The sequence below is a fragment of the Mustela lutreola genome, chromosome 2, assembly GCF_030435805.1.
Source record: "Mustela lutreola isolate mMusLut2 chromosome 2, mMusLut2.pri, whole genome shotgun sequence".
NCBI classification, from domain to species: domain Eukaryota; kingdom Metazoa; phylum Chordata; class Mammalia; order Carnivora; family Mustelidae; genus Mustela; species Mustela lutreola.
The window spans coordinates 33,605,434-33,628,162 of record NC_081291.1 but is presented as its reverse complement, the minus strand read 5'-3'; the positions used below and the strand labels follow the sequence as shown (position 1 = coordinate 33,628,162).

At 38.3% G+C, this 22,729-nt stretch overlaps 1 protein-coding gene across 18 annotated transcripts in view; it reads left to right on the top strand.

Annotated features, from left to right (window-relative positions):
* Nucleotides 1-22,729, top strand: part of MAGI1 (membrane associated guanylate kinase, WW and PDZ domain containing 1) — a 648,444-nt gene that overhangs the window by 518,830 nt on the left and 106,885 nt on the right. For 8 of the 18 annotated variants that reach the window (XM_059161446.1, XM_059161440.1, XM_059161437.1 and 5 more), the window contains exons 4-7: nt 1,801-2,007; nt 10,203-10,404; nt 16,983-17,065; nt 21,825-21,860. In XM_059161446.1, the coding sequence (XP_059017429.1) occupies nt 1,801-2,007; nt 10,203-10,404; nt 16,983-17,065; nt 21,825-21,860 (528 nt within the window). Of the gene's footprint in view, nt 1-1,800; nt 2,008-10,202; nt 10,405-16,982; nt 17,066-21,821; nt 21,861-22,729 lie in introns of all 18 variants that reach the window. The other 10 variants (XM_059161447.1, XM_059161444.1, XM_059161439.1 and 7 more) reach the window with 2 other exon arrangements.

Genomic DNA, 22,729 nt, shown 5'->3' with positions numbered 1-22,729 from the left:
ATATGTGTGCTCCTTAATTCTTCCTTGCAACACATGTTAGCCTCTAAAAACATACATGGGATGCCTTTCTCCAAGTTGGTTGTATTCATCACCTGTACCTTTAAGTTAGAAACCTGACAGATGTTTTGAAGAAATTGATACCATCATCTTTTGTGAAAAGAACTGATAATTGAGTTGAGCATAAGCCTCCACATTGTGTTTTATAGGTTTCATTCTGGTGTCCTTCAAATCAAACATGGTACCCATTAGTCTACTGCATGTTTTAACAGGTGTGGTTAGTTTTTCCTGCTGACACACACGGTCACACCACTGTCAAATAAAGTGGGTGTGCATATTCATAAGTGATGGTTCACAATATTTTAAAGAAATAATAGTAATAAAAATAAATTTTAATTATAAAACAAAGGCTCAGTAGAAGCCAGCTCTTGAATACCCGTGTGTTTCATTCAGAGCAACATGTTACTGTCTCCTTTTGCTTTTGTGCTTGTGTTATATAGTGTATTTTATGTAATCATGTACTGAGGTTAGACAGTGGGGGGAGTCCTTGGGAAGAAGCAGTGTGCAAGATTTGATATTATGTATAAATTCTACTTTAGTAAGCAAAGAATTACAAACATTGCTTAGGATTTATTGAAGGACTCTGTGTCATTTATCTTTCTGACCTTCCTTTAGAAGATGTGTGCTGGTGAGTGGATTAGTGGCATTCTAGTGCTGATTTTTTTGTCATATAGTCACTTCATATTATTGATTATAAGCTTATTTTTCAAACTTTGGCTGTTCATGAATCACCTTTATGGCTTTGTCCATATCTGAACATACTATCTATTACTTACTTGAAATATTCTTTAAAATAACATTTTTATCTTAAGTTTTCAAAAAGAAACTCTAATCACTGCCATTACTATTCTTATTCAATTAATTACCTTTTCTTATATATAGTTGCCTTTTAAAATAAAAAAATCACTTTAAAAATATTGCTTTTTCTCTTTAATTTTAAAAGTAAACTTTATTGTAACTACTATAACTTAGTAGAGCTAGATTTTTTCTTTTGGTCCACATTAAAAATATAAACACTTATTAAAATAATAAAATGTAAAAATCCCTCCAGGTACTGCTCAGAATCACTTAACGCACTGAGTCAAATGTTGGGAAAAGTGCCTAAAAGTGAAATGGACATTTCCTAAAACAGTGGCCACCATGCCACCATTGACAGTTTTCTGTTAAAACTTGGCAAGGGTTTACTCCCACCCCACATGACCCTGAGAGTCAAGCCTGCCATTCAGCTAAAGATGTGCCACGTGGTGTTCACCATCCTCCTTTTTATATAGTGCTCTGGTTCCCTCTTAAGGAGTCCCCTTATTAAGGGAAAGTGACCTTGACTTTGTAGGCGTGTAAGGGTGCTGGCCATAATGAATTTTTTATTTTCTCTGAAGCGAACTCTAAATTGGATTCAGCATTATGCTGGTGCATATATATTAAAAGGTGACCAATTGAATTTCAAATGTAATGAGGATGAAGTTTTGGTATTCAGTACAGCTGGCTTTGTTTTTAGCCCTAGTAGTAGGTTCTTTGCAATGAAATAATGCAGTTTTCCTCCTGACTTTGGAAATCATCATGTCTAGCAGGGTAGGAACAACATCTCTTGTGACCTATTCCAGAAATGAAATACAGTGTGTTCTGGTTTTCTAGTTTAAAAAAAAAATTTTTTTTAATGTACTGAGAGATTCAGATGTGAAGTCTTAAAAAAAAAACACAAAGTATTCTTTCTAAAACATGCAAATGTGTCTCTCCATCACCTAGGAAACTATTATGGGACACCCAAACCTCCTAGCCAGCCAGTCAGTGGGAAAGTGATCACGACGGATGCCTTGCAAAGCCTTCAGTCTGGCTCCAAGCAGTCAACCCCAAAGCGAACCAAGTCCTACAATGATATGCAAAATGCTGGCATAGTCCATGCGGAGAACGAGGAGGAGGATGATGTTCCTGAAATGAACAGTAGCTTTACAGGTAAAGACCAGACTACCTTCCCCTTCAATGGATTTGGGGGAAGGGGTGGTGCGAGGCTTTGGTGGAGAGCGAAGAGAAGGGGTCTGTTCTCAAGAACCACTTGGAAGGGTTGACGAAATTCGAACTGACCATGCAAGGCTTGGGGAAGAGGTGCTATTTTCCCTGATCTATTTTTCATGCTTCTTTGCAGGATTATTTTAACTTCACCCACATATCTTAAAGGGGCTAGAGGGAAATGTCTGTAGAAGGGAATCAAGAATTATCAGCATTGTTTCCTTCTCTTCAAAACGATATTTTAAGGATATTTGTATTTTGTTCATTTATTTCTTGGCCTTGACACTGCTCCATAATTATGCCTGATGACCTATAAAGGGAAATATGAGAATTTGTTTAACAGTTCAGTATCCGTTGATGTCATATGGAAGGCTAGCAGCATCCTTTTGTCTCCTACCTTTGTAAATAGAGATTGTAATTGAACGATATACTGTGTTCAGTTACCTGGTGCAGTTTTTTGCCTCCAAATGGAGAAAGATGGAAAAATAATAAATACTTGATTATATCTGACATATGTATTCTATGTTACAGAGCATATATTGCTCATTGCATTATACATTTAAATATACATTCAGGACCATCTGCCCCCAAGCTTAGGTATGCTGTGTTTTATGAGGGGATCTTCAAGGACAATGCCTCTGGGTAAGACAGTTGCAGACTGTGTCTTGCACAGTTCTTAGGGGCACCGTTCACAGAGGTTACGATGTGTATTTCCTGAGTTAGTGTAGTGACCCAGAACTGTTCAAAAATATTTTTCGCTTTATGGGGGTCTGACCTTAGGTCGTAACTAAAGGTGTCGCAACTGTACCAGACATTTGTCAATCCAGTTTGTAATATGGTGACTTTGACGAAAGCTTGTTTCTCCTGTTTTTCTTCTGCTTAACTAATTTCTTCAATATTTTAGAGTATCGCTATGGAGAAGTTATCTATTTGCAGCATATGAGATCTAACCCTCTCCTAGTAACCTTTCCTGACATCACCACACTTCAGTAATTACTTGATTAGACTCAATTCCAATAAAGGGGAAATTAATTAAAGTCTGTATTGCGTTAGCAAAGCTAATAGGATATTTAGGAAAATGCTTGTATTAGCCAAATGGTTTCTAGAGCCTGTATAGACCTCTTCTGAAGTTTTCTAAGTCATTAAGTCAGAAGCCTAAAATTTTTCAAGATGACAATTAAGATAATTTCTGATGGTTTTGTTGTCCTAACAGTAACCACTCCTTCTGCAAGAGGCATTGAATAAAGAAGCGGAGACCTACTTTGTTATTCTAGCTTGTTGGTTCTTGGTAGTTCTCTTATTATAAATGTACTATCTGACTTCTATCACATGTGAAATGGTTAAGGTTAAATCATAACTAACTTCCCCCTTACAGCTCCCAAGAACTGGATTCAAAAAAAATTTCCATTTTCCAACTAGAATGGTTAGGCCAGGGGCTAACCTATAGTTGTAATAGCTAGGAGAAATTTACAATCTTTTGCATATGCATTTATTGAAATCAGCTCATTTCAATTACTTAGAAATACTTGATTCGTGTATAATAGTCCTTGCTGATAGGAAAACAGATTATGAAAAAAAAGTTAATATTTCTTTAAAAAAGTAGCTAACATTATAATGTCTTGATCTTTCACCAAATAAGGATAGCAAATCATAATATAACCCAAAACATAGTTGTGGGCACAGAAATAAGATTTTCAGAGTGATGTGCACGGGAATCGTTCTGCCATGTGGACTGGATGGTCCCCAGGAAATGTGTGTGCCCTTATTTCTTCTCTATTTATTAGGTAGGTTTCTGGCTATGAAGCAGGAATTAAGTAGGAGTTGTTGACTATAGGTTTTAATGCTCTTCTTGGTACTAGCTACTATAAATCTTGGTTTCTAAAGGCTACACCTCAGGTATTCTGACCCCACTGAATACTCCCTAGAAATTCTGGCATCGAAGAAAAACTTTGGGGCTCAATTTGTCAATTGCCGAAGCCAGTCTGATCATTCCTTCCGCACACCCCCACACAAAAGCCAGGTGGCACCTTATTGTCTTCCTCAGCCTCCTGTCCTTAACACCAAGAAAGTCAGTAGGATGCAGAGAGAAATGATCTTCAGATATACGTGTGATGGGCATCCTCAGTATGTTGAGTAAATGCCTTCTCATTTACCATGCTACAACTCTGACAGCTGACAACCTGTCATACCCTAACTCATATAAATTCTTTCAGATAATTGACACTACCCAGTCTATGATATGTGTATCAAACTAGCTGTGTCAAAGCATTTTTGCTCTCTGAACCGCTTGAAGTAGCAATTCACGAGCCTCTTGGAGCATAGAGTGACAGTAATATAATGAGGTCTTGGCTCCTGGTTGGGAGAGTTATGATAAAGAAATGAGTTTCATATACAAATAGAGAAACACAGTGGAGGTATTAAAAATATTTACTGGGATATTTTTAATTAACATGCTATTGCTGCTCTCTTAACTGACTTCTGCTTTGGGTCTTTGGAAGGAGGCATGAAATGTCTAAATAATATGGGGCATGTCTGTAGGCAAAAGAGGAGGAGACTTGTGGCCAAAAGCCTCCTGGGGAGATGGCCGCAATCCCTTCCTCTTGTCAGTGACTGAGGCAAGAGCTGAACAACGAGGAACCCATTCCAGATACTACCCCCAGATACTTCCAGAACTGACTGTTGAGCATGAAGCAATAGGCCAGTCTTCTACACAGTGTGCCTCAATTATGGACCTACATGAGTCCTTGAGAATGAACACTCTTTATGTGTGCTTCCTGAAGGTAGAGTTATATTGCTGACCAAAGCACACAGTTGCTTAATGCTAAATAAAAGCATTTGTATAAGGACCTTGTTTAGACAGCTTAGAAAATCTGTACCAAACCACCACAGCTAAAAAGTAGATGGTTCGTCCATTAACCCCCTCCAGGAGACATCAAAGGTTATTTAATTGTGTTCCGAGGCTTTATTTTCCTCCCAGCAGCCCCCCTATTATTGAACATGAGGTTGCTGACGCTTCTCTTCCATTAGTAGGCGATGATAAAACATTCCTTTGGAAAGTCAAGAGATGATATTATTTTAGGAGCTAATGTTTCTCAGGGCTATGTGGCAGGCACTTTGCTAATAAGCTTTTTACACATATATGAGGGAGGTCTAATAGCTTGTCCAAGATCACAAAGCCAGTGACTGTCAAAGCTGTCATTTCAACCCCAAAATCTGACTTAAGAGCCCGCATGCTCATCCGGTGTGCTCTGTGTGTTTTAAATCAAGTTTATTAGCTCTGTACACCGTCAGAGATGGCACCTACTGCTAAAAGTTGGGGACATGTGATACACGCTCCAGAAATGTATGTCTGACATGAGTCACCTTCACAAGGCCCCAAGTATGCATATGTGTATTTAATATTTGGAAACTTCTTACTTATTATACATGAAAAAGTTATTTATGTTCTTCTATGGTTTATAAGTCATTTTCACACGTATTCCCCCAAACCACCTGGAAATGTTGAGAGCTTAGCAACCTAGGCATTACCTTCCACATTTTGTAGACGGGAACACTGAGGAACAGGGCACGCCCCCCACTAGACAGCAGGAGAACCAGGCTTCCTGATTCCCCATCCAGCCTGTGTTCCAGTCGTCCCTTTTCCCTATCCTGTTTGGATCCACTGGCAACCTTTTGTCAGAGAGTGATAGCAGCACTCCTCCATGTTTGGTAGATCAAATGAAAGATTTTCTTAAAATCAAAGCACATGTCAAAGTCCAAGCCATGAGTAGGACGATGAATTCGTAAGTCTGCACTTTGTCGCCGGTTCTCCCATTGTTGGACTTTTCATTTTCTTTGAGAGAATGAGGTTGTTTAAGGCTCTGTTGAACTGGAAAGAAGGCACAGAAAGCCAAACATGTCAAACTGTTTACATTAAATATCTATAGCTTTATTTTGGTTAATCAGTTAGATAGGAAGAATCCTTGGGCAGTGTATACACATAGCAAATCGTTACAATGTATCCTTTAAATATCGTACAGTTCTGTCAGTTGTACCTCAGTGAAGCTAAAAAAAAAAAATCTTTCAATAAAAAAATCTATATTTAAGGGGCATCTGGGTGGCTCAGTGGGTTAAACCTCTGCCTTCAGTTCACGGTTCAGGTCATGATCTCACAGTCCTGGGATCGAACCCTGCATCAGGCTCTCTACTCAGAAGGGAGCCTGTTTCCCTCTCTCTGTGCCTGCCTCTCCACCTACTTGTGATCTCTCTCTCTCTCATTGTCAAATAAATAAATAAAATCTTTTAAAATATATTTACATCAATCATACCTCAAGCATTTTTTAAGACATGAAAAATATATAAAATAAAAAAAAATTGGATAATTTTCATTTTTCCTTAGGAAATTACAGTTACTTAGATATTTTACCATTATGCTAATATTCCTTTCCCATAGTTGAGGTTTTGGAACACTAGCAGGGGTTTCTTTCTTTCTTTCTTTCTTTTTAACATAAATTATATATACTTATTGTTAAGCTGAACCATCTCCTATTTAGGTCCCACCTATTGCCACAACTCTTTCCCTCTTATATCCAGTTTCTATTAAAATGGGTTAATTGGGGCCTCTGGGTGGCTCAGTCGGCTAAGCCTCTGCCTTCGGCTCGGGTCTTGATCTCTGGGATCAAGCCCCACATCAGGCTCCCTGTACAGTGGAGAGCCTACTTATCTCTCTTTCTTCCTCTGCTGCTCCCCCTACTTTTGTTCTCTCTCTGTGTCAAATAAATAAATAAAATCTTTCTTAAAAATAAAATGGGTTAATTAAAATTCTTAGGTAAAATTATTGAATGTCATTCATTGTCCTGGTACTTCTCTAGCTCTTAAAGATTGGGTGAAAAGATGATCACTGGCTCTGGTACATTTGCATTTCCGGAAGCAGGTCCCAGTCCCGAGCACCCAAGATGCCCACACCGAGTGCCAGGCACATTGGCAAGCATTTTGTGTGTCCTCAGTCCTTTAGTTCTCATGGCTTATGCGTCATTTCCATTTTACAGATGAGGAAACAGATGCTCAGAAAGGTAATTTGTTCCGAGGTCACACAGCTAAAACAGGCAGATCTCTGATTTGGTCTATTGTCTGATGTCACATCTGTTTTTTTCCTGCCAGTTTCCTGAGGGCCAGATCTGACCTGGAGACAAAGGTTAGGATTAGGATTAGGATTATTAGGATTAATAATGTTGATGAAGAAACTGATGATGGGGACAGCTAACAAATCCTGTTAACTGTGTACGAGATGTCCTGAGTGCTTTACTCATGCAGTCTCCCCACAATCCTGTGGACTTGCTGTGGTTATCCCCATTTTATAGATGAGGAAACCAAGGCATATAGAGGTTAATTAAGTGTGTTGCCCACATTAATAACAGGTGAGGCCAGGATTCAAAGTCAGATAGTCTGGCTCTTAAGTTAATGCTTATAACTAATTTCTCTCTCTCTCTCTCTCTCCCTCTCTCTCTTTTTTATTTTATTTTATTTTTTTGGACATGCCATATTGCCTTTTGTTTGTTTGTTTTTAAGGAATTGTGATAGAAATATTAGGAGTTTTTGCATAAAAATAGACATTCCTACTTTCTCCTGAACAATTAGAGATCTGGGGAGCTGGGTGGCTCAGTCAATTAAGCAGCTGCCTTCAGCTCAGGTCATGATCCCAGGGTCCTGGGTTTGAGTCCTGCATCAGGCTCCCTGCCCAGTGGCGAGCCTGCTTCCCCTCTCCCTCTGCCTGATGGTCCCTTTGCTTGTGTTCTCTATCTCTCTCTCTCTCTCTGTCAAATAAATAAATAAAAATCTTAAAAAAGAAAAAGAAAAAATCAGAGATCCAGAGACACTGAATCCACTTTTCCTCAGGATGCTGATTACCTGGCACTGAGTTCCCTGCTCTGCTCAGACAGGTTGCACTCTCTCTAGTGCTTCCTCCAGACCTACCATTTGTGCCTCTGTCCTGGCACTGTGGATGCAGGCATTTGCTCCATACTCTGGCAGGAGGACAAAATCCCTCCTAGAAGCTGAAGGTTCTAGTGATTCTTTTGAGAATTCGTTACCTCCATCCTCCAAGTATATTCTCATACCTGGGTGCTTTCAACATGCACGTTTTGGAACCTTCTCCCAAACCTGTTCTCTGTCGTAGGGAGTCTGAATCTGCATGTTAGCATCTCTCCAGGTGATCGTTACAGCCACTGACTGGTGAGGAGTGTACATTCTAAAAACATCAGAAATGAATATACGTTGGCTCCTAGAGAACTACAGGTGACTCTTCTGGATCTTGCCAAGTTTGGAATTTATTTTTTTTTAATTGATCAGAAATTTCAAAATATTTCTTCCATGTTGGCCTAATTTCCTTTTTCTGCTTCAGAATTCTAATTGCTTTCTTAATCTGCAGTCATGGCTACAAATTGTTTTAAGCAAGCAAACACATTGGTTTAAGCAAGAATTTAGGGGATCAAGCAGTTGAAGAGGCCAGGAGTACATGGAATCGGTGGCTCAGTTAGGGCCATTTGGTGACTTTCTCTATCTTTCCTTTCTGCCTTTCCTCTATGTAGGCTTAATTCTAAGTCAGGTCTTGCCAAGCTGTGTCCAGATAGCCACCAGCACCTACAGCGTGAGAATCACCTTAAGAATAATCCCAGCAAACACTTCTACGCCTGGCATTCACAGGTTTGCTTTGGATCATGTGCCCAATACTGTCACAAAGGCAAGAGTGATAATGTGACTTAGAACCAGCACATGACCTAGGAGTTGGTTTAAGTCAGTCCACACCTAGACCACCATGACCTTGAATGGACAGATTTCCAAAGGGAGGTCTGAGAAGGGTTTCTAAGAAGAGATGGGAGAGATGCAGGGCAGCCTCTTCGATGGTGTGTATCTTTGGTGGAGATGCTTGTTTAAGAAGCTCGACATGTTCTCCATCCAAATGCTGAATTACCTTCATTCTCATGTGCATCATTGGGCGCTACTCATCAGAGAAAGATTGGAAAGCAGCCTTTTATTATTCCTCGGTCTGCTTTCAGGATTCAGAAATGTCTACTGGAGAATTACTGTGGGAGATAGAAAATAACTACAACCCCTGATTATTATGTTTTAAAGCCCCATGGAGAATGATGTTTAATATTCTTGGCCTCTATAAAAATTCAGCCAGAATGTCAACAGTGCCGTTTGTGGATACTTGGATGACATCGCCTCGTGATGTTTCCAGTTAATAAGAAGGCAAGGAGATTCATGTACTTAGAGTCTTCTTTTAAGACCCAAGTCAGATTAGTCCACCCACATGATCCTGTTCTGGGGGGAACTGTCGTGGTTTTCACAGGAACATTCCCGTCACTTTTCCAAAAGAGGCTCAAATCTGACTCACTGGTATAGCTGTGTCTGTAGTCTAAAGTTTTATATACTTTCCAGTTTGATGTGTCAGTCTTTGATCTTTGCCACTGTCTACCAGGAATATTTTAAATAATCGATACAGGGGCGCCTGGGTGGCTCAGTGGGTTAAGCCGCTGCCTTCGGCTCAGGTCATGATCTCAGGGTCCTGGGATCGAGTCCCGCATCGGGCTCTCTGCTCAGCAGGGAGCCTGCTTCCTTCTCTCTCTCTCTGCCTGCCTCTCAATGTACTTGTAATTTCTCTCTGTCAAATAAATAAATAAAATCTTTTAAAAAATAAATAAATAAATAAATAATCGATACAAAAATGGTTAGGATGCCATCGACGCTGTGTTTTCAGCATGGACTTTGTTCTTGCCCTCCAACGCCCGCTGGGTCATGAAACCACATGGAACCTAAGAGCAGGAGTATGGCTCCGTCTGTGTTTCAATGGCCTTATTAGTATAAGAGACTCAAGGTTTTGAGTCATGAATTTGTTTCTTTTTTGGCATGTCTAAGATTTTGAGCAATGCATTATTTGAGCATATCTTTCTCTTCAGGTATAATAAATGTGGTATGTCATTTTGATATTTTCTCTGGAAAGAACTTCCAACTACATAAAATGGAGTAGAGTTGATGGCCAGCAATTAGGAAAGAGTGAGGGCTTTTAAGGATATAGATGTGGACAGTAGTGAACTCCCCGGTTTGGGATATGATTGATGAATTTTTTTTTTCCTTCTCTCCATCTCTCTGTGATTTCACAGCCGATTCTGGTGACCAAGAAGAGCACACTCTCCAAGAAACAGCACTACCGCCTGTGAATAGTGGCATCGTTGCTGCTCCCATCACGGACGCTTCTCAGAAGTTCCCTCAATACCTACCTCTTTGTGCAGAGGATAATTTAGGTCCTCTACCTGAGAACTGGGAGATGGCCTACACCGAAAATGGAGAAGTCTATTTTATAGAGTAAAGTATACCGTTCCTCCCCCCTGAAGTTCTCTTCCTTTCTCTCATTCCCCTTCCTTCCCATCTCTAGTGGCTGTGCTGGTCAATGACATCTAAAAAGACTGGTCACAGGCTCATGGTAGGCTTTTACACAATTTAGCCAGCTTTGTCGAGAAAAACAATTAGCAGAGCATCCTAATCCTTGAGTCTGAGGACCTTGAAGCAGAATAAGGTTCATAATTTCCCTAAAGAGTGGGATGCCACATTTGGTATATATATATATATAATGGCATAGCATATAAAACCTTAAAAGAGAAAAAAAAAAAAAAAGGAATATATTGAGCCATGAAGAAGAGGTAAATCCTCTGCTTATTTTTTCTTGTTTGGGTTCTAGGGTTGTCTTGTTTCGTTTTGTTTTGTTTTCCTTTTGGTTATGTTTTAGGAGTTCTTCATACATTCTGGATACAATTCCTGTATCATCTTGGTGGTTTGTGAACATTCTCCCCATGCCTAAGTTTTCTTTTCATTGTCTTGACTGTGTCTTTTGAAGAGCCCAAAGTTCTTAATTTTGAGGAAGTCTGATTTATCAGTGTTTTTCCTCTGTGGGCTTTGTTTTTTTAGTGTGCTGGCTGAGAAATTTTTGCTTAAATCAAAGTGATACAGCTGTCATTTTCTGCTCTCTTTGTTTTAAAATTTTATAGTTTACTTTTTACTTTTAGGTCTCTGATCCATTTTAAGTTGGTTTTGTTCTTAAACATGGGACAAGTACATGGATTAAAATTTGAGAATATGGAAACCCCCCTCACCCCCACCCTTATCTACAGTCTCTCTTTCCATGGTTTTAGTTACTTATGGTCACTGTGTTTTGGAAACAGATGATCCTCCTGACATACTGTAAGATCAGTAGTAGCCTAATGCTACATCACAATGCTTATGTCATTCACAATGCTTCATCTCACCACGTAGACATTTTGTCATCTCACGTCATTTCAAGAAGGGTGAGTAGATATATTTTGAGAGAGAGAGGCCACATTCATATAATTTTTAATCATTTATTATAATTGTTCTCTTTTACTATTATTGTTAATCTCTTATTGTACCTAATTTATAAATTAAACTTCATCATAGGTATGTATAAGTAGGAAAAGATATGGTATTTGTAGGATTCGGTACTATCTACAGTTTTGGGCATCTCCTGGAGGTCTTGAAACTTAGCCCCTGTGGATAAGCGGGGGGATTGCTGTATATGGATATGAAAAGTCTCTCAAAATTATAAAACTTATACATACTCATGTGTGTATATGTATATACACACACATATATACATATACATATATAATACATATTATTAAAGTTAAACATTTAAAAAGAACCTTTACTAAAAATGGAAAAATAGTCGTAACCGTTCTAAAAAATCTAAGATAATATAATTTTTTAACGAGTAATAGTTAATTTTTAAAATACTGCACTTTGGCTCTATTATCAGGATCCTCTCAAGATTTACCTCAGTTTTATGTACTACTACAAAAGAAAAAGAAATGGCCAATTAAACTATAGATAAAAATATAAGTAAATCTATTATATGCAACTAGATAGAAGTTGAAGGTCTGCTGTTCAGTGAATAAAAACAAGGCGAAACTGACAAAGAAAAAAAATTAGAGAAGACACAAATTACCAGCATTAGGAATTAAACAGGGAATTACTGCAGACCCTGAAGACATTAAAAGGTAATCAGAGAGTGTTGCCGACAAATCTACACACATAAATTTGACAACTTAGATAAAATGGAACAATTTCGTGAGAAGTACGAACGACCACAACTCATCCAATATGGAATAGATAACTTAACTAAGCTCTATAACTATTAAGGAAAATGAATTTGTCATTTAAAAACTCATGAAAAAGAGATCTCCAGGACCAGATGTTTTCACTGGAGAAAGGCTCAAAGAATTACCTTTCTAAGCAGTCTCCTTCAGAAGTAGAGGAACACTTAGCAAATTATGTTTATGAAGCTGTTGTTACCTTGTTACCAAAAGCAAACAAGGACTAGGATAGTCCAGTCTATTTTAGAAAACTGCAGACTTGGAGCACCTGGCTGGCTCAAAAAGTTGAGCGTCTGACTGTTGGTTTTGGCTCAGGTCATGATCTCGGGGTCCTAGGATTGAGCCGTGCATTGGACTTCATGCTCCCCTCAGAGCCTGCTGGACAGCTGGAGATTCTTTCCCTCTGCCTTCCCCTGCTGGCACGCACGCTCTCTTCCTCTCTCTCTCTCTCTCTCTTAACATAAATAAATAAATAAAAATCTTGGGGGGGGGGGAAGAAGTATACACCATAACCAAGTGGGAATTATCCTAGGGATGCAAGATTGGTTTAGTATGTGAAAAATTCCTAAATATAATCTAACATGTTAAGATTCTAAAGAAAAAAAAAACACATGATCATAATCATCAATGCAGTATTTGACACAATTCAGCATTCATTGAGGGTAAAAATTCTCAGAAAAATAAGAAGAGAGGGGAATTTTCTTGACTTGATGATATCTACCAAAAATATACAGCAAACATTATACTAAGTGATAAAAGACCAAAAAACCCAAAACAAAACTTTCCCCTGAAAGATTAGGGACAAGTTAAAGATATTAGCTCTCACCAGTCTTTTTTTTCTTTTAAGATTTTATTTATTTATTAGAGAGTGTGTGTGGGCCTCCCCAGAGGGAGAGAGACAAGCAGGCTCATTTCTAGAAATGAGCTTGGAACCCGGCACAGGGCTTGATCTCACAACCCTAAGATCATGACCTGCGCTGAAACTAGAGTCGGTCACTTAATGAACTGAGCCCACTAGGCACCTCAGTTCCCACCACTCTTATTAACAGGATTCTGAAATTTCTAGCCAGGATAATAAATCAAGAAAGAGAATAAAAGACCTACAGATTGAAAAAGAAAGAATAAAACTATCCCTCAATGCAGATTACATGAGTGTATACAAGAAATGTACAAAATCACATAAAATCTAAAAAAAATTTTCTAGAATTAGTGAGTTCAGCAAGATCACAAGGTAAAGATAAGCGTATATGTATATCTCTATGAACATGCATACAGCAAAATTCCAAATACAATATAATTCATATTTACTTCCAGAAAAATACCACTTACATGTAAATTAACGTATACAAGATATTAAATGCTATAAACTACAAAATATTGATGAAAGAAATCAAAGAAAGTCTAAACAAATGGAGAGATGTCTCCTATTCATGCACTGAAAGATGTAGATTGAAAGACACAATCATATAATAAAATATTCCAAAATGGATATACAGGGCAAATCCTGTCAAAATCTCAGTGAGGTTTTTTGTTAATATAGACAAGTTCATTTAAAAATTTATATAGAAAGGCGATGGAACTAGAATAGCCAGAAAAGTTTGGTTTTTTTGTTCTTGGGCTTTTTGTTTGTTTGTTTTTGTTTTTTAACTCACAACTCTGAGATCAAGACCTGAGCTGAGATCAAGAGTCAGACACTTAACCAACTGGGCCACCTAGCTGCCCCAGAACAGTTTTGAAAGAGAAGAATAAATTTAATCAGTCTACCAGGTAACAAGACTTATTATAGAGCTACAGTAACATAGGCTGTATTGTATTGGTGCGTATCACTGAAACCCAGAAACAGATGCACAAATATATCCAAGTGATTTTCAACAAAGATGCCAAAGCAGTTCAATGCAGGGAATGCCTTTTCATGAACATGGCATTAGATTAAGTGTTTAGCCAGAAGTAAATAAATTAACCTCCATCTCCACCTCACATCTTAGTAAAAATATTAACTCACAGTAGACCATCACAGACTTAAGTGTAAAGCACAAGGCAATTAAACTTTTTGGGGAAAAAATTGGAGGGGTGCTCTAGGACTAGATGAGGAGTTCTTAGACTTGACATCAAAAACATGAACCCTAAAAAAAGAATCTTTGATAAATACGATGTCATCAAAATGAAAAACATTTGCTTCAGAAAAGACCCTAACAAGAGGATGAAAAGGCAAACTATGGACAGATAGAATGTATTTGCAAACCCCATATCTGAAAATGGATTGATACCAAGAGTATATAAAGAGCTCTCAAAACTCAACAGTAGCATTAAAAAAATTCAATTAAAAAGTGAGCCACAGACATTTCACTGAAGAGGATATACAGATGGCAAATAAGCACATGAAAAAAAAATGTTAATCGTCATTAGCCATTAGGGAAATGCAAATTAAAATCACAAAGATACCATTACATGCCTATTAGGATGGCTCAAATAAAAATATAGTTAATAACAGTAAATGATGGCAGAGATACAGAGAAACTAGATTGCTCATACAAGGCTGGTGGGTATGTAAAATTGTATGACATTCTAGAAAACAGTTGGGGAGTTTCCTATAAAACTAAACATGCAACTATCATATGACCCAGCAATTGCACATTTGGCCAGAGAGGTGAACACTTAACATTCACACAAAAACCTGGACATGAATGTTTATAGTAGATTAATTCCAAAGAGCCAAAAATTGAAAACAACCAACATGTCCTTCAGTGGTTAAACTCTGGTACATTCATGCCATGAAATGCAACTCAGCAATGAAAAGAATTAAGTATCAAGACATGTGACTACCTTGATGAGGATTATGCTGGACGAAAAAATAGCAGTCCCCAAAGATTACATATGTATGATTCCATAGAATATTTTTACAATGACAAAACCATGGAAATGGAGAGATCAGTGGTTGCTAAGGATTTAAAAGGCGTTTGAGGGGGCAGGGACTCGAAGAAAACCAGGTGTGGCTATAAAAGGGTAACATAAGGAGGAATCCTTGTTATGACTGAAATGTTTTCTATCTTGGCTGTATGGAGAGCAATATCCCAGTTGTGACATTGTACTTCAGTTTTGTAAGATGTTACCATTGGGGGACTCTAGGTATAGGGCATGTGGGATGGTTCGCTATTCTTTCTTATAACTACACTTGAATCAACAATTATCTCAAAATACAAAAGTGTTTTTTAAAAAATCATAAATGGGGCGCCTGGGTGGCTCAGTGGGTTAAAGCCTCTGCCTCCAGCTTGTCATGATCCTAGGGTCCTGGGATCGAGCCCCGCGGCAGGCTCTCTGCTCAGTAGGGAGCCTGCTTCCCTTCCTCTCTCTCTGCCTACCTCTGCCTGCCTATGATCTCTGCCTGTCAAATAGATAAGATCTTTAAAAAAAAATCTTAAAAAATCATAAATAATCTTCCTGCCCAGCAACGGCCATTTTTACTCTCTTGCTCATGTAGAAATAGCACAGACCGTGGGTTCTAGTGTTGGACTCCCTGGGTTTTTTGCCAGTGTTGCTAGGTATCAACAACATAGCCTTCTACAAATTTTCTCGCCTCTGTCCTCATCTTTCTCATCTGTAAAATGTATTAATACTTCCCTCATAAGTTTATCGTAAGGATTAGTAAATTATACGTGAAAAAGAACAGATTTTGGTAATTCTAAGTGGACACAGAAGTAGTAATTTGATGACAGTTGTTACTATCTTACCTTTCTTTTTTTTTTTCCTTTACATACAGTTGAGGTGATTTGTATATATATTTGCACATTCTGTTTTTCACTTAAGCCTTAACGTTTTTCAACAATTCATAAGACTTGAAACTCAAAATAACTGTGACCATGTTTTTCAGCATTTATAACCTAAATGGCAGACTTCCAAAAATGATTACAATTACTACCTCAGTTTCAAAAAAAAATTTTTTTTTTCATTTCTGATTTGCAGCTTGAACTTAGTGACGTTATAGTTTGTTGCCCCCTTGATTGAGCTTGCATAAGTGGCCTGGGAGCTCAGGCAGAACTTTGTCCCCACGGTCTCGAGCTGCTACAGGTAGTTCCTCCAGACATTCTCGTCTTGCTGCATGGCTTCAGGGCGCTAATCAGAAAGAGTCCGGTGCCCTCTCAGACCTTTAAGGTCTAACTCAGTGTCTGTTGAAACACTTCACCTGGAGTCGGGCTGGGCCCTAGAAGGCAGACATGTTTAGTTTCTTCAAGCTTTGTGGGGTTTTTTTGGCCTACATTCTGTTTAGGATAGGTAATTCCAGGTTGCCATCACTTTGCATGCAACATAATTCAGGATGTGATTAATGATAGGTATTAGGCTCTGGGAGCCAGTTGCGTGAACCGAGGTAGTTTCAGCGTCAGGAGAAATCTTATGTAATATAATGAGTGAAATAGCAGCCTTCTTTGTGAATTCCAGCATTCAAGGTTTAAGTCAGAGGCAAATTTAAAGCAAACTGGTTTGCTCTTCTGTGAAAGTGAAGACTGAAAGAAGCCTAGACATGGGGACAAGGAGTATCGTTTGGAACTCATTTTTCACAAACCAAACTGGCATCATGTGTTAAGCATTCCATAATGGAACGATTATACCTTCGATAAGTAAAAAGTCTACCTAAGGCCCTTCCCACGCCTTTTCAGATTCCAACCTTGGTCTCTCTTCTGGTTTGGGTTTGCTCTTGACAAAGTAGCTTTGCCGCTGAGCTTTGTGTCTTTTTTCTTTTCCTTTTCAAATGTATTTCTCGTTATTGTGTCTTGATTTCAGCCATAACACAAAGACAACATCCTGGTTAGACCCTCGGTGCCTCAACAAGCAGCAGAAGCCTCTGGAAGAGTGTGAAGATGATGGTAAGGGCTGGGAAGGTCTTGGTTCCAGTGAGCCTGGAACTTATTCACATGGGCAAGGTTTAAGTTCTGTAGCAAGGTCAACCGGGCTTTAACAAGTGAGTTTTTAAAAGGTCACCCAATTTCAAATAAGTAACCCATAGTTTCCAAGAGCAGCAGTAGAATCAGAATTGTTTTAAAAGAACAGTGTGTTTACACATAAAGGCAGATGAGTGCTAGTATCTGTTAGAAACAGAACTTTAAGGCCGTCAGATTGTTTCAATGAAGATACAACCTCTGCCTTCAGGACCTTGGAGAAAACTCAAGAAAATCTCTTGAAATAGAAACTAGAGATGCTCTAGTTCCTTACCCATTGGGTCCTAATCCTTTATGGCAGAAGTCTTAAAGGAAAAAATCAAGAGCTTTTCTTCAATTCTGCATGTTTCATTATTTGACATAGGGAAATTTCTTCTTTGGGAATTTCTGTGTAACTTGGGATATACCCTTGTTATCTGAAAAGTACATTCTAAGAAAGAGCCTGAGGTGTTTCCCTTAGCATGACTTTGCCTATTAATCTCAAAAAAAACAACCAACCAACCAAACAAACAAACAAAAAAAACCCTAACAACTGACTTGTTTATTGACTAAAGTTTATTTCAAGGTTTTGGGATTTCTAATTACTCTTCCAAACTGAAAAAAAAAAAAAAAATTAGAGCAAATGTGTGCCTTTACTGTACACTGGAGTCTATCTCAAGTTCTACCAGAGCTACTTTTTTGACATGGATGAATTAAAAGGGAAATGGTTTGTTTTGCTACTCATTATTCATCTCTGGCATTTGAATTGGTGGTATAATTATGGAGTACATATTTTACTTTAAGATAATGAAGCTTTATTAATTTATCCTTTGGCACAGAATTGTTGTATATATAAACTTGAGGTTTGTCTGAAAATGTAAGCCAGTAAAGCACAATACTGCCAAAACCTTGTACTCCCAGATCCTTCTGCTCTACATGGATTGCAGATACCATGAAATGAGCATAAAATTGCGTGTTCATATTATCTGAGTGACTCCAAATGGAACTACAAATCCTTCTGACTAAGGAGGCATGCCTGAGATGCTCATTTCATTTTGGTTGCTTAGTCCCATTCCTGAAGAAGAAATGGAACATGTGCGGTCAGCTTCATTATTTGCATGCTTCAGGGATAAGGAACTGTCTGATTATTCAAATATTAGATTTCATATATAATATAAAAGTGACCAATTTTCAAAGATCAGAATATAAAATACATTCAACCTTAAAATTTCAGAGAATGAAATTTAATCTTTATTTAATGCTTGATGATTGCAAATGCATTTTCGACTTCTTATTACCATAAGAGAGCTTCACTGTCGGTCTCCATTATAATTACACTGGGAACATACAAAAATGCCTGTTAATATATTTTATAGATGATAGACGACTCCAGTAGCTTTTACCAAGAGAAACTTAATGAAGTGTTGAGTAGAATTGCTAAATTATTTTGTGACCACATCTAGTACAGTTGACCCTTGAACAACACAGATTTGAACAGTACTGGTCCACTTTTATGTAGATTTTTTTCCATAAATATATTGGAAAAATTTTTTGGAGACTTCTGATAATTTGAAAAACCTGCAAATGAATCTTACAGCTTTAAAGTACCAAAACCATTAAGAAAAGATTAAGCATTATTGAAAGTATATAATATATAGTACTTATAATGTACAAAAGAAGTGTTACTCCACTATATTATTGCTAAGGTTTTCAACACTAGATTATTTGTACTTAAGTTTTGGTGAAGTCAAGTTACACACAGATTTTTGACTGCAGACATTCAATACCCTCAACCCCTGTGTTTTTTTTTCTTTTTTTTAAACCCCTGTGTTGGGGCACCTGGGTGGCTCAGTGTGTTAAAGCCTCTGCCTTCAGCTCAGGTCATGATTTGGGGTCCTGGGATCGAGCCCTGCATCTAGCTCTCTGCTCAGCAGGGAGCCTGCTCCCCCCACTGCCCCGCCCCACTTCTCTGCTTACTTTTGAACTCTGTCTGTCAAATAAATAATATAAATAAATAAAATCTTTAAAAAAACAAAACAAAACAAAAAACCCTGTGTTCTTTAAAGGTCAACTCATATTTAATCCTTAAAATTCTTAACATTGGTGTTAATGATATTATCTCTGGAACAAGTATGTATTCATACCAAATACCATTAGTTGATGAATTATCCCTTCAACACTAGGATTCACATAACCCTTTTCTAGAAGAAATGACATACATGTCTGTGTGCCTGTATACACAAACAGTATAAATATATAATCAGATGTTACCACTCTTCATTTATCAGTCCCCACACCTGCATTTTCTGTTACCTGTTAACACAAATCTGCCTTGTGTTGTTGTTTATGTTGTAACACAAAGAAGAATAACACTTTTGGTCACAGTATTCCTCCTCTATTTCTTTGTTTTGTGGAAGTCATACACACATGGAATGTAACAATAGAGCATCATACTTATTGTAAAAATTTTATATATTGTCTCCTAACTCAAAAAAGTGATGAGCCTGTTTGGGATTTTGATCTTTGATCTTTTGGGATTTGGATCCTTTTGTTGTTTCTGTGTATCTAGTTGAATTAGAGGCCTTTCACCTTGCCTTTGAGCTCCAGGCCAATATTTGTATATGCCTGATCGATAATGCTCTTTGTCTGAAAGATTTGAGACTTCAGACTTAGTCTGCTTAAAACCCAACTAATGATCTCTCCACTCAAAACCTGGTCCTCTGTAAGTGTTCCCTCTCTCAGTCGAGGGTAAAATTCATGCGTACCTAAGAGTCCCCCTTGACTTACCTTCTCTTGACTTTTCATTTCAACCCATCTACCCTCTGAATTTACTTTGCTTCCCAGATATCTCTGCAACCCATTCACTGTTTTCGTCACCACCTGTAGCATCCTCATGCAGGCCACACCACTCATCTCTCACCCAGACTTTTTCCCATTCTCCTTATGCTGTACCCAGAGAAATTTTTTAAAATGACTGTGTGATTGTGTTATCACGGACCACCCCCTCATCCCCTATTCACTGGTTCTCTGTACCGTAAATACCCAGCCCTCCCCATCACGGGTCCCCAAGCCCTAAGTGGTTTGACCTCTGGCTTTTTTCACTCTTGTTCCTCTATACTCTGCCCTTCATCCCTACTAGTTCTCTCTTAGAATATTCTTATATTTCACAAATAGTTATTGGTTGCCTTCTATATAGCAACTGTGTCCTGAGAACTTCAGATGTACCAATGAACGCAACAGTCAGAATGCCCTGTTGTCAGAAAGCTCAAGTTTCAGTCATTCATCACTTGAAGTCTTTTTGTTAAATTGTTCATATCCTTTAGGTTATAGCTCAGGGACTTTTTCTGTGACCTTTCCCCAGATATGATTAAGTCACTCTGTGATGTGTGTTACTTTAGAGAACAAATCACAGTTTTAACTTTACTTTGATTTATGGGAGTCTGGGATTTGTCTCCTCCTTGGAATGGATATTTGAACTGTCACTTTTCATAGTGACTGGCCCATAGTAGGTCTCAATCATTAAATGCTTAATGGAGAAATAAATGAATGCACCCCCAAAGACATTTTTAGATAATAATTAAGTGGACATTTTCTCGAATGACTTTATGTAAATAAGATTCCATTTTTCAGAGACAATGCCAGCACCAAAACTTATTTTTGGCAACTGAATCACTTTTACATCAAGACTTTACAAGGCGGATAGCGCCATGTTGATTACTTAAGTCAGTAATGGAGACATCCATCCATCCATCCATGCATTCATTTTGAAATATTTAGTTAGTTACCATGTACCAAAACCTCCTGGGCACTGAGCATTTTGCAATGGTGAGAACAGTTTTTATTCCATGTGTTAGTGGAGCATACATTAGAGGGAATGGCCACTTGCTCTGTAGCTGGGGCGACTTTATACATGAAGATGATCTGTTGTGTGCCCTTCTGCGTTCTCAGTTATCACACGGCGTTTTACTTACAGCAGGAGGAGGTCAAGCATGGAAAGGATCTTGACTGGTTTTGACCCCTGACTTATTGAGAACATTTTCTTTCTAACATTTCTGAGCTGTTTGACTTAGAAATCCCCTACAAACTACATGATGCCTCCCCATAGTCATTTCAGCACAGCCTTCGCGTCTGCTTCTGTAACATACAACATCCTGACATGATTTCTAACTCCCGCTGTAAGACGCTGTTAAGTGTAGCTCATTTTACAATCCGCATTCTCAATTTGACCTCACCTTCCATTTTTCACGCAGCAGTATTCCTTCTAAGTTAAGTAATGCTTTAATTGTGAGTATAATTGCCTCACTGATTAGAGGATTATTGTGGGATTAAAAGGTCTAATATTGAAAGGTGTGACAGCTTTGTTTGCCCGAAATAAGGTCTGTAATAAGTGACTTCCCACTTAAGAACATTGAAATTGAAACCTCAAAGGTATTTGTTATCTTCTACCACCAATCAAACCCTATTCTGACACACGAGGAAATGAGCCATATAATTATGTTGCCAATATCAGCTCTTACCATTTGGTAATTTACACTGAGGTCTCCGGTTTACTAGCCAAGCCACTGAGATAGGCCACAATGCAGGTAAGGACAAAACAGAATGATGTGTTTGCTGCTGTTTTTCTGAGGGGAGTTTTCTTTCTTGGTGTTGGTGTCTCAATTTTTCTTTCTCTCTTTTCTGTCTCATTCCTGCTATTCCTTTGGAGAAGAAGGGGTCCACACCGAGGAGCTGGACAGTGAACTAGGTAAACCCTCCCAGCCCGCTGCCACTGCCTAACTTGCCCTGAATGCTTTTTGTCTCCAGCAAATTGCTTAATCTTTCTGTTTCTTTAGTTTGCACTTCTTCAATGATGACTTTCACTTGGGTTTATCCATGAAAGGTCCATCTTACAACCCTAGTGTTTGACTTGCAGGCATCATTCAGAGTTGTAATAAATTGTCATAAATTGTGTCTACAAAGAAAATGCCTGAGTGCATCGAGACTAGAACGAGAGTTAGCAAGTTGGTGCTAGGTAGTCTTGTGAACTGTGGATGAAAAGGAGCCAGGAGAGGGTCGACACTTGCTGTGTGCCTTCATCTCCAGTATGACCTACCTCCACGTCATTTCTTTATTGGGTGTGAGTGGTTATGTCTAGGGGCCATACAGAAAAGCAGAGCAAAACAAAACTAAAGACCCACCAAACTCATTAGGGATCTTTGTAGGAGTGGTAGCAATATAGGAATTCTCCTGATCAACTGAATAATTAATAAGTCTTAGTCTTGGACAGAAAGTCACCAGCCATGTGATGACTTTGTAGATGTAGGTGAATGGCTTGAACACTAAATACTGAGCTTCTGTGTGACATTGTCTTAGAGTGTGTATATCCATGTAAATCAAGTCTTGACTAGTCTAGCCACTGCAGTTAGAAATAATTTATATTTGCAGATAATGCCAAATACTTTTATCTTTGCTGTTGGAATATGTTGAATTATGTTCTATGCTAAGTTTTATGTTCAGCTTTGAACAATATTAAAATTAGTTTGCATTCCGTCTGATGCATTTACTGAAGGATAGATTGGAAAGCCCAAGGTTTTCAAGCTAAATTGCACGTAAAAGCCTTAACTTATTGACCAT